A 13,108-nucleotide genomic window follows, 5' to 3' on the forward strand; every position below is an offset into this window, starting at 1 on the left:
GAATGCTGACTTGGAGGGTTGGCACTGACCTTGTGGTCCGGGGGTGCTGTCTTGAACAATAACGTTTGATTTTAAAGCACCAGCTGCAGAGTTTCTTGTGCGTCCAGCTTTCAGGCAGCAATAAAAATGTCAAGATAACTCATAAAGTATAGCTTAGGGTTAATATACAGATCTGTATTTTATGTGCATAGCTGAGCAGATTAGAGAGGCAAGCCAGTACCTACGCTTTAAAACAAATGAAATATATGTGCTAGAGGGGATATGGAGAGTTGAGCGGCACTTTGGCAGAGTGGCAGTGAGGGAATCTGAGGAGAAAGTCTATGGGGGGTTGGGCAGGGGCACCAAAGAAGATTGTTGCACTGGACACCTCCAGTGCTAAAGTCGCCCCTGCACTGATAGGGCCTACAGCCATGGTTTTGTTGTGTTAAGAACGCCACGAAAACCATGGCGGTAGGCAGTGTCATTATTCCGCCGGTGGCACAATGGCGGCCACCAGGCTGGAGATTCTTATCTCCAGCCCGGCGGCTGCTACCGCCATTGCTCGGAGTGGTACATTGGCGGGTTGGCTGAAGCCAACCCGCCAATGTCATAATGTGGCGGTAAGTTCCGCCAGCCTGTTGGCGGTACTACAGCCACATTAGCTTCGACCGCCGGGGTCATATATATATATATATGTGTAATTAAAAATTGACAGAAAACAGAGAGTGGAGCCCCAACGGACGTCCATAAGTACGAGTTGCCCCTGTGTTCCTGGCACTGAATTTGCTGCTTCTGGTGCCAGGGGTCACAAAGGCAGTGTCAGGGGTCGCAAAGGGCAAGCCAGGGGCCGCAGCTGCGACCTCTGGCGACCCCTAAATGACATCCATGGTAAGTACCCTTGCCTGTTGGATATGTGGCAAGGGGAGAGTGAGAGTGGAAAACATCTTCACTTAGGGCAGGCGATGACTTACCACAGTCGGCCAGTCTTCACTGATGGTAAGCTGTACCACAAGCGAATGTCAACTAGAAAGTGCCAATTGCTGCAGTGTTATCTCTGTGATTTAGTTGACAGTTTTCTCAGTGGACAGAGGAAACATTTCTGAATGGAAATGTGGACAAGGGACAAACGGGTTAAATATTAATGTTTAGTTAAACCAATAAATCAAACAAAGGTTCCTTTTTTAGAGTGACAAGCCCTTAGTAAGAGGAATGTATGGTATGGTCAAAGTGTGTAGGAAAAAAAACATTTGCTTGAAAAGAAAACGGGGGAAGGAAAAGTTTTGCTCAGTATGTAAAATCTGTAATCCAGAGAATTTGAACAGTCAAGGAGCTAGTTAAGCCGAGTGAAATTCCAAGTCGTTGGAAGTTCATGTTGCTTCAAGTGAGCTTCATCCTGTACTTTGCTGTTTCATAGCGAGTTTTGCCAGGCTTCGAAATGTATTATTCTTGAATTGGCTACAGTTCTTGATCACTTTTCATGGCCTGAGCAGAAAGAGTGCAAGCAGTGAGTGTGTTTGGAAGGTAGTAGTGCTCTGTGGAGAAGACATTTGTTTAACTTGATGTACGCTAATCTGTGCTCTGCTGCAGCCCTGAGGACTGTTTTTCAGCTAAAATGGAGAAGAGGAGATCAGTGTGCTTCGGGGTGATGCTGGTGCAGAGATTGAGAGAGGAGCAGGGAGGAAGGCGTGTGCAGATTTGATCTCCTCCCTTGTCATTTCACACTCTATGCTCTAAAGTCAGGGCCACAGACATTTTGAAACATGGAAAACCCAAATTATGTGTTAGGCGTGATTTATGCATCAAGAAAAGACAAATTATGTGGCAAATGTATAACTCTTTGTGATACTATCTCAATAGTTTGTTATTTTTACATATGTGAACACTATCTGGGCAAAGGTTTCACCTCTTTGGTACCATTTGAACAGCCAATACAGCAATAAGCAAAAGAAAGGTGATCGGTCAACCTTTGAGAAGGGCCTTCCACTGTGCAGTCACACGTGTCATTAAGTTTTTAGTAACTTTTGATGCGTTTGAGATAGAACAATTTATTTTGTTAGATCTGCAGATTTTGCAGCTGATGATGGATTATGTGGCAAAAACAGCAAATTCATGGTGACGCATCATATGCTACACTCATAAAATCACATATTTCCAGGAGCCCTGACTGTATAGTGGACTACCTTTTGAAAAATGTTGATGTCTTTTGTGGTCCACATATAAGAACATTGAAGCAAAATGGAATTAAAAAATACATAAGCACCACCGCTCTGCCTTTACTTAAACGAAAGGTAGCAGCAAAAATTGACAGAATTATCATCGGCGTATACTTGGAAAATTATATTCATGGAAATATAATTCTGTGCTGCTAGAAGATTGTACTGACATTTATCAGGCCCCGACATAATGTTATGGAACTGCTGCAATGCTGTTTTCTTAATTGTTGAACGACTTCATATTTCGAGTTCTCAGACAACTTATTTTAACGTTTCTTTGTCTCTAAAAAGTTTTAGTATTCCAAATGCGCTTTTGAGACTAATCTCTAATGAATTAACATTTGGCATGTGTTGCCTGTGTCAAAATGAAGGTTTAATATTTCAATGTGTGCCATTTTCATCACGCACAGCCTTTTTTGGAAAATACCTCAATGAGTACAATGGCACCTATGTCCCTCCTGGATGGCGGGAATGGCTTGGATTGGTCAAGAACTCTCGCTTCTATAACTATACGGTCAGTCGTAATGGCTACAAGGAGAAGCATGGATGCGATTACGAGAAGGTATGTTAGTCAGTGTTTTGTCTTTAGCTACACGAGCATGCTAAGTTATTTCCATGAGCCAACTCTAGCATAGTTTCACACTGCCGAATGCACTGGACTTTGCAAATCATAAACAATGCATTGTTGTGAGGGTAATTTACTGTGAATGACTGATTAATTATACATCATTGTAAGCAACACACAAGTCTGTTCTTGTTGGGTAATCTGTGTAGATATTAGATAAAATGATGCCAAGAGGAAATAACAATTTGAATAGTTATTGTGTGTGGATAAAATTAGTATTTTCGGCTATTAAGCTTAACTTGACTTCTGCTGTTTTACATTATCTTGTGGGAAAACCAGCTGTGAGTTTAAGGCCTGGCATAAAACAAATGCGAAAAAGTAGTTTGGAATGTGTACCCTTGATCATACTCCAGAAAAGGCCATAAATGTGTCGGTTACAGATCTGAAACTTTACAGCGCTACCTACTTGAAAGCGCTGGGTTCTTCTTTTTTTTAGAGTTTTCTAAATCATGCCCAAATTATTTCTTAGAATTATAAAGTGTACATTGCAATTAATTAGCCTTTCTTAAGGCCTCGTTCCTACAGAATTCACTGCATCGCTCCTACAGTGTAACTCGTCGATCAAAAGGTCTTACTGGACATAACATCTTGCAGGCCTATAACACAGCTTTCATTTGGATGACAGACAACCATCGCTTGGATATACACATCACCCAAAGCACAGCACACGCACCGAATCAATACACTGTAAACCGTTCATTCCACAGGCATCCACAGACACCCATCGTTCCTCAACTGTGTCTTACACGATCTGCAGCAGCACACTTCACCCAACAATGCCACAATAGAACGTTAACCAAATCCCTTCTTTCTCGTGCTCATAACGAGGCCCCATAGCCATATAGATGGCAAAATGGTGCCAATTCAACTGCACTTTTCTTGCACCACCCTTATGAGTGTATTATAACCATTGAGATACAGTTAGTGTAAACTCACCACAGTTCCTGAGTAAAAACCACACTGCATTGGCCAAGCAATGGACAACCAACAGCCCAGCTCATTGAAAGCATAAAAGTAGGCTGTGGCCCACACATCTATACACATACTGTGTCAGCAGTTGGGTTAATTATTTTGGAGGAGGGTGATCCCCTGTCAATGTAATGAATACAGTCTGGTTAGACATTGCAACAAAAAGAGATCCTGTTGCTGCAGCAAGAGGTGCAGAACAGTTCTGAGAGAATCACTGCTCATCTCTTGGTAACTACGGCAGAAGCAGCAGGCAACCCCCATAGAGCTTCCTGTTAATTTCAAACAGTAACAACAATTGTAAAGTCAAGAAAACCACAATTAAATCCCCACAATTTTCAGAAAAATAGAGAAAAGCTTAATGGTCAACAGGACACCAAGATCATTATTATAGGTTTTGCAGTGTTAATTCTGGATTCACTTTTTGTGCATCATTCTGCCATCTAGTGGTTGCACTCGAAATCGTCTGTGTAGGCCTCCTTTTTATGGGCGAGCACAAAGTGCTCCGTCCATTCTGTAATCTCTCTTTGGGCTTCAAACCACGCCCATGCCACGTCAGTCACTTACATTGGTTCGTGGGCTTGCCTTTTAAAATCCACATGCTTTCATTTGTGAAAGGCATACATACGTCATGCCTTTTCCGGTGTTTAGCCCACCTACACAGCACCGGTAAAGTACCAAAAACATACGAGGCTCGATGTTTTCAGACTTGAGTCCGGACTACTTTATCTGTTTATTGTCCACACTGCGCCATTGCGCTGCATTTCACATAGCGCGATCGCGCTGCTTTTTTTTTTTGTTGCTTTACAGCGCTAATAGCTCTAACTCAAACAAATGCGAGACCCGTTGCATTGAAAATGCTTGTTTCTTTTCTCGGCGTTGTTCACCATTTGGTGTGCTCTCCATCCCTTTGTGATGCCAAACAGCTGCCACAGAAGTCTTTTTTTTGTGGGTGTCATCTTTCGATTTTTTTTGTTGCTGTTGGGTCTGGTAGCAGAGTGAGACCACGAAAGATTGTCTTGGAAAATTATGTTTTTCATCTTGAATTTGAAGGCTACCCCCAACACCACAGACAGCAGTGATAAAGGGTATGCATAAACAAATGTAGCCCCATGGGAAAAGGTCGAAAGACATTATTGGCTGTACACCCTAGAACCGGCCTCTATTTCAAAAGGCAATCGAAAATGTGGAAGAGAAAGAGTCCTGGGATAAGGAGGCCTAGGAGCCAAAGAGGAGGAGCTCAACATTAGCCATCGAGCAAAGAGCTCTCAATGTCAGGAGATAGAAACTGCAAGCCCTTGTAAAGAGGTAGAAGAAGTTCAGAGACTAAGGGGATACTCTATCCTGCTTATTCCTCAAACAGAGAACAGGAGGTAGATCATATGGAGCTCGAGCCCCCAACATCTTCTGATACCGAGGAGGACTAAGAAGAGCAATTATTACATGAAGAAGCCGACCCAGAAGAAGGTCAGTTTGAACAGGGCTTTCTCCAGGACTCAGAGACAACTGAAGAGGGGGAGATAGGACACCAAGACAAAGTTTACTGATGGAGTGGAAACCTATCCTTCCAGACCATTACCCCTGACGACACTACTGTCTACAACTCCCTGGTTAAAAGGGCAGAAGGCACACATGGGGTGCAACTGGTCGAGAAACAAGCGAAGTTGTGCTTCCTCCTAGAGACCCTTCTGCCATCACAAAGTAAGAACCAAGTCCTACCAACACTACTCTGTGTCCTCGACCAGGGAAGAGAAGCCCTTAGGGAACCAGTAACAGCAAAAGAGGTGTGATTCCTAGGGTGTAGAAACAAATACAAGCCCTCCTCCAAAGACCCAACTTACATCAAGGGTCAACATGACAGCAGGCTTCCTCGTCATTGCCACTACAGGGAAAAGGTCCAATGCTCTTTCTGACAAGGGCTCTCCAGCGGACAGGGAAAGCAAAAAGATGGAAATGGTGTGGTGGGGAAATCGAGAGGTTGCTAGGCACCCAGTGTCACATTGTTAACTCAAATCTGCAGCCACCACCAGTGGAATGAAATGGTGGAGCTAATACAAGACCTCCCTGAAGACTACAAGAGCAGGGCAAAGATGCTCACCCCTTAAGGCAAAACAATCAAAGATGCATACCTAAGGTCATTAAAGGATGGAGATGCTAAAACTAGTAGACAGATCTGTGAAGGTACCACTCTAAGACACACATGGTTCAGAGTCTCTTGTTTCAAACTAGAGTTCAGGTGGCAGTCTTAAGTATGTCCTTGACAAGTGACAACCTTTTTGAAACAGCACTGGACGTCCTATTGTGAAAAAATAATAAAGAGAGGTGAAACTGCAAAGGTTATGGGAGGCCTCCAAATCTGAGGGGCTTTTAAAAGAGAAACCACACCAAGGAGAAGATCAGGCATAAGAAGGGTATGTTCACCTTTCACTCTCACCCACCTTTCTCGCCCCAACCCAGCTTCCAAATAACACCATCTCCTTTGCAATATGTCGGCATACCACAGCAGTCCTTTCAAGGGAGGGCATGAGGGAGAGCTGCTGCCTGTGTGGGACAGGGCATTCAGACAAGTGACTTGTTAGCAGGTCCACCCTTGTACCTGACACCAGTAAGGGGCAGAATTGGAGGCTTTCTCAAGGAGTAGCAAATAATCACCTTTGACATATGGACTCTACACATCATTTGACATGGCTGATGCATAGAACTGTTAAGATCCCCTCCAAGCTTAAAACCAAAAGCAAGGCATTACAACAAAAAAGAGATTGACTGCTGCAGCAAGAAGTCCAGGACCTTCTAAACAAAAATACAGTAGTGAAGGTGCCAATGGGACAAATAAATCAACCGATCTACTCATTATACTTCCTGGTGCGATACCCAGGCAAGATAATCAGACCTGTTCTAGACCTGCAGGCCTTGAACAGAGTCATAAAACTGCAGAGGTTCAAAATTATCACACTGCTGGAGGTTATTCCCTACCTGAGAAAGGGAGACTACATGACAACTACAGACCTGGATGCCTTTCCTACATGTGCTCATGAATAACAGACACAACAATTTACTGAGGTTTGTTGTCAACAAGGTACACTATTAGTTCAGGGACCTACCTTTTGGGATAAAATCTGTGCCAAGTGTATTTAAAGAGTGTCTTGCTGCAGCGTCAGCATACCTAAGGAGACCGGGGCTAGGCATCTGTCCTAACCTAGATGAGTGGTTAATAAAGGTTTATGCAGTGCCAGGGGAGCATAGACAAAGTAATAAGAATGCTCTACTGTTAGGAAATTTCCATAAACATTGAAAGTTCTCACAAGTTCCAGAAAAGAAAGATATTTTTAAGGGCATGGATGAACTCAGATGAAGGAAGGCCTACCCAATCACCAAGAGAATCCTGGCACTCTCAGAGCAATTGTGCTTCTATCAGAAGAGTTAGGCTTTGACAGTAAGGATAGTGGGTAAAAGTTTGGCATTGTGCATACCTCTAATGCCACATGCAAGATTACACATAAGAGCGCTGCAGGGTTGGCTACAATGTCAATGGTCACAGACAACTTGGATTTGGGAGGATCTAATGGTTGTCACAGCCAACACAGATGGAAATGTAGTGGAGCACAGGGAGCATCACTGTAGTTAGAAATCTCAAACACCCAACTCCAAAAGTGACTATTATAACAGACTGATCCAACAGAGGGTGGAGGGGCACACATGGAGACTCTACACATCAGGGAACCTGGAGGAGGCAGTAAAGCATATAAATATACTGGATCTTAAGACCGTCTTCTTTGCCCTAAACGTTTTCCAGATACAGGTCAGGGGAAAAACTGTCCAGGTACAGATAGACCACAAAACAACAATGTACTGCCTCAGAAAAGAGTAGGAACAAAGCCACACACTCTGTCTCAGCTAGAACTGAACATATGGAAATAGGTATCGTTACCAGGGAAATTTGTGTATGTTGTCATCCAATCCAGCTAACCAGCGGTGTTAAACACAGGAAAACAAGTGTCCATAACATTAATCCTCATCGTCGCCACTCAATGGCCTAGAGATACATTGTTTTTTGATCTAGTGTAGATAGCGCAGTGCAGAGTGGTGAGACCGCCACATTATCAGGGCTTATTAACAAGGTAAATAGGCCAGGTATAACACCCAGCACCAGCGACCTTCAACCTAGCAGCATGGTTTCTGAGGACTTAGAGTTAAGCCACATAGGACACCCACAAAGAACTATAGGGGTTGTTAAAAATGTTGCAGATTTAAAACAGGAAATTGCCACAAGGCAAATGGAGCAGGTTTGTTCACTGATTCAACAGGGTGGAACTCAATGTTGGACACAAGACACTACAGTGATCAAGTACCTCACACACGTGCTGGGTGATCCTCTATTGTATACCTACCCAGAGAAGTAGGAAAATGTTTCTTCAACTCTCTGATCATCAGCAGGTTTCTCGAAGGAGCAAAAGGGGCATTCCCACCAAGGTCAGTGGCCCCCCTCTATGGACCCTAAAATAGGTGCTAACCTAACTCGTAATGTCACAGTTCAGCCCATGCATAAAGGATGGTTAGAGTGTCTAACGCTAAAAAATAACCTTCTTAGTCACCATTACGTCCTTGCAGAGAGATTGTGAGTTTCAGGAATTCACAACACAAGAACTTTTCTTAGAAATGCACAAGAACAGAGTGGTAATGAGGAGAAACCCACAGTCCCTGCCCGCGGACATCTCACAATTCCAAGTAAACAAACCTGTGCAGCTACCAGCATTTTTAAAAGACCCAAGGATACAAGCTGAAATAACATTGCACACATTGGATTTCAGCTGAGCAGTCACATATTACTTGCAAGAAACAAGTCATATTAGGAAGGGGAGACAATTCTTCATCTTTCTCCCCAGCAAGCAAAGGCTTGCCAGATCACCAAGATAATTATTGCAAGATTGATAGTACATACAATCCAGACATATTGCAAGATGGCTGGTGTTGTGCTGGGACAAAGACCAAAAGCACACTCAGTATGGAAAAAGACCAGCTTTGGCATTCATAGGTGATGTCTCCATAAACAACATCCATATGGCAGCCACATGGACCAATACTTTTACGAACCACTATTGTGTAGATGTCCAAGCAAACAAAGAAGAAAAGGTGGAATATAGAGTACTAAAGCACTTGTTTACATCAACCTACTCATTTCATCCCAGCCATTCAGAAGAGGGCAGTACTGCTACATAATCCAAGCGCAGCATGTGAATCCAAAAAAGATTAATGCTGCAAAACAAAATGGTTATTTGCCTGTAGGTGTAGTTTTGCAGCTTGGAGAATTTTCTTGATTCACATGAGACCCAATTCCCATCTGCCAAAAGGAAAAACTGACTATGTAAAACAACAAACAAAAACACAGTTAAGGGGGAGAAGATTCTGAAGATGGAGACTACCCAAAAGGCTATCTTGGCAGGGCACCTGACATCACAGACGGATCGGCATGAAACCAAATGGTCATACCCGCCAAGATGGAAAAAGCAGGACTTCAAAGACCATTCCGGACCCAATCGCTAGGTGTTGGAATAATACGCAACATGTGAATCTAGAAAATTCTTCAAGATACAAAACTACTCTGTAAGGAAATGCCTCCTTGGCATGGTTGCCCCCTGACTTTTTGCCTTTGCTGATGCTATGTTTACAATTGAAAGTGTGCTGAGGCCTGCTAACCAGGCCCCAGCACCAGTGTTCTTTCCCTAACCTGTACTTTTGTATCCACAATTGGCAGACCCTGGCATCCAGATAAGTCCCTTGTAACTGGTACTTCTAGTACCAAGGGCCCTGATGCCAAGGAAGGTCTCTAAGGGCTGCAGCATGTCTTATGCCACCCTGGAGACCTCTCACTCAACACAGACACACTGCTTGCCAGCTTGTGTGTGCTAGTGAGAACAAAACGAGTAAGTCGACATGGCACTCCCCTCAGGGTGCCATGCCAGCCTCTCACTGCCTATGCAAGTATAGGTCAGTCACCCCTCTAGCAGGCCTTACAGCCCTAAGGCAGGGTGCACTATCCCATAGGTGAGGGTACCAGTGCATGAGCATGGTACCCCTACAGTGTCTAAACAAAACCTTAGACATTGTAAGTGCAGGGTAGCCATAAGAGTATATGGTCTGGGAGTCTGTTTTACACGAACTCCACAGCACCATAATGGCTACACTGAAAACTGGGAAGTTTGGTATCAAACTTCTCAGCACAATAAATGCACACTGATGCCAGTGTACATTTTATTGCAAAATACACCCCAGAGGGCACCTTAGAGGTGCCCCCTGAAACTTAACCGACTGTCTGTGTAGGCTGACTAGTTCCAGCAGCCTGCCACACTAGAGACATGTTGCTGGCCCCATGGGGAGAGTGCCTTTGTCACTCTGAGGCCAGTAACAAAGCCTGCACTGGGTGGAGATGCTAACACCTCCCCCAGGCAGGAGCTGTGACACCTGGCGGTGAGCCTCAAAGGCTCACCCCTTTGTCACAGCCCAGCAGGGCACTCCAGCTTAGTGGAGTTGCCCGCCCCCTCCGGCCACGGCCCCCACTTTTGGCGGCAAGGCTGGAGGGAACAAAGAAAGCAACAAGGAGGAGTCACTGGCCAGTCAGGACAGCCCCTAAGGTGTCCTGAGCTGAAGTGACTCTAACTTTTAGAAATCCTCCATCTTGCAGATGGAGGATTCCCCCAATAGGGTTAGGATTGTGACCCCCTCCCCTTGGGAGGAGGCACAAAGAGGGTGTACCCACCCTCAGGACTAGTAGCCATTGGCTACTAACCCCCCAGACCTAAACACGCCCTTAAATTTAGTATTTAAGGGCTACCCTGAACCCTAGAAAATTAGATTCCTGCAACTACAAGAAGAAGGACTGCCTAGCTGAAAACCCCTGCAGAGGAAGACCAGAAGACGACAACTGCCTTGGCTCCAGAAACTCACCGGCCTGTCTCCTGCCTTCCAAAGATCCTGCTCCAGCGACGCCTTCCAAAGGGACCAGCGACCTCGACATCCTCTGAGGACTGCCCCTGCTTCGAAAAGACAAGAAACTCCCGAGGACAGCGGACCTGCTCCAAGAAAGGCTGCAACTTTGTTTCCAGCAGCCTTGAAAGAACCCTGCAAGCTCCCCGCAAGAAGCGTGAGACTTGCAACCCTGCACCCGGCGACCCCGACTCGGCTGGTGGAGATCCAACACCTCAGGAGGGACCCCAGGACTACTCTGATACTGTGAGTACACAAACCTGTCCCCCCTGAGCACCCACAGCGCCGCCTGCAGAGGGAATCCCGAGGCTTCCCCTGACCGCGACTCCTTGAATCCAAAACCCGACGCCTGGGAGAGACCCTGCACCCGCAGCCCCCAGGACCTGAAGGACCGGACTTTCACTGGAGAAGTGACCCCCAGGAGTCCCTCTCCCTTGCCCAAGTGGAGGTTTCCCCGAGGAACCCCCCCCTTGCCTGCCTGCAGCGCTGATGAGATCCCTAGATCTCCCATAGACTAACACTACAAACCCGACGCTTGTTCTAACACTGCACCCGGCTGCCCCCGCGCCGCTGAGGGTGAAATTCCTGTGTGGGCTTGTGTCCCCCCCGGTGCCCTACAAAACCCCCCTGGTCTGCCCTCCGAAGACGCGGGTACTTACCTGCTGGCAGACTGGAACCGGGGCACCCCCTTCTCCATTGAAGCCTATGCGTTTTGGGCACCACTTTGAACTCTGCACCTGACCGGCCCTGAGCTGCTGGTGTGGTGACTTTGGGGTTGCTCTGAACCCCCAACGGTGGGCTACCTTGGACCAAGAACTGAACCCTGTAAGTGTCTTACTTACCTGGTAAAACTAACAAAAACTTACCTCCCCCAGGAACTGTGAAAATTGCACTGTGTCCACTTTTAAAGTAGCTATTTGTCAATAACTTGAAAAGTATACATGCAATTGAAATGATTCAAAGTTCCTAATGTACTTACCTGCAATACCTTTCAAACAAGATATTACATGTTAAATTTGAACCTGTGGTTCTTAAAATAAACTAAGAAAAGATATTTTTCTATAACAAAACCTATTGGCTGGATTTGTCTCTGAGTGTGTGTACCTCATTTATTGTCTATGTGTATGTACAACAAATGCTTAACACTACTCCTTGGATAAGCCTACTGCTCGACCACACTACCACAAAATAGAGCATTGGTATTATCTATTTTTACCACTATTTTACCTCTAAGGGGAACCCTTGGACTCTGTGCATGCTATTCCTTACTTTGAAATAGCACATACAGAGCCAACTTCCTACATACTCCTACAGGAAAGAAACCATTATGAAACTATTTTATAAAGGGTAACAGAAGATATGAATTTTTGAAGTTGTAAGTCAACAAAGTGCTTAGAAAAAGTAAAGTGTCACTGGGAAAAGATAGTTTGTGATTGAACAGGACCTAGGAATTATTGCAGGCTGATGCAGCTATAGCAGAGTTTGGGCACACCAATCACGTCACCAGTCCTAAGATGTTACCTTCAGACTTAGTCTCCAACTGCTAGGAACATTCCTTCTGGTCAGTCCTGTATCTCCTAGCTACTGAGGGCTGGCTGCTGGGCACCAACTGTCTCTCCAGCCAGGTCTCTCTCAGGATCCTTTCCTCTCTGGTCAGCCGGGTGCTCTTGGAGTCTGGAGTACTACTGCTTTTGGTACCCCTTATGCAGGTAATCAGGAATCCAACCAATTGACCCTTGAAGAGCACCTCAAGTCTCTGACTGCTAGCAGGAGTCAGGACTCCTTGAGCAAACCACCTTCTTCCTGCAGGACTCAGAAGTCAAGAGTCTTCCTTTTTCCAGTAGAGGCTTCTTCTTTAGAGTCTTCCCAGATCCAGGAGTGTTCTGAGTAGATGGTGTTCAATGAATGCCACATAACCCTAATCAGGCAGTAGCTCTGCAGGGGTGATGTGTAGGCCCGGGCCAGCCTATATTTTTGTGTGGTCCCCCTAAAAAGTACAAGCTTTGCCTTTGTTTTTTGTTTATTGTCACTTTATTCTTGTAATTTGGAATGCTGTGCATAGCAGATTGCACTCTCAGGCTTGACTAAAGACGTTGAGGCTGGACGGGGACTTGTCCACAAGGAGAGTGGAAGGTCGGTGTAGTCACGTGACATTTCTGCAATGGGCCCACATCGAATATAAACTGAAAGGAGAAGCAGAGTAACTGAGTAGGGCCCAGGCTATTGGGTGTGCCTTTCCTGCCTCATGCTCGACTGTGCCAGCAGTGCCCAGGTGTCTGTGCACGTGCACTGCACAGCTCAGGGAACATCTTTCATTATTTTCCCTAGCAGCTCAGGACCCAGT

General features: G+C 45.3%; 1 protein-coding gene across 3 annotated transcripts in view; it reads left to right on the plus strand.

The window, feature by feature from the left end:
- The window catches only part of SULF1 (sulfatase 1), a 416,210-nt gene that overhangs the window by 170,129 nt on the left and 232,973 nt on the right, over positions 1–13,108 (plus strand). For all 3 annotated transcript variants that reach the window (XM_069220304.1, XM_069220302.1, XM_069220303.1), the window contains one exon: positions 2,603–2,754. In XM_069220304.1, coding sequence (XP_069076405.1) covers positions 2,603–2,754 — 152 coding nt within the window. The remainder of the gene's footprint in view (positions 1–2,602; positions 2,755–13,108) is intronic.

This window comes from Pleurodeles waltl, chromosome 2_2 (genome assembly GCF_031143425.1).
Source record: "Pleurodeles waltl isolate 20211129_DDA chromosome 2_2, aPleWal1.hap1.20221129, whole genome shotgun sequence".
NCBI classification, from domain to species: Eukaryota; Metazoa; Chordata; class Amphibia; order Caudata; family Salamandridae; genus Pleurodeles; species Pleurodeles waltl.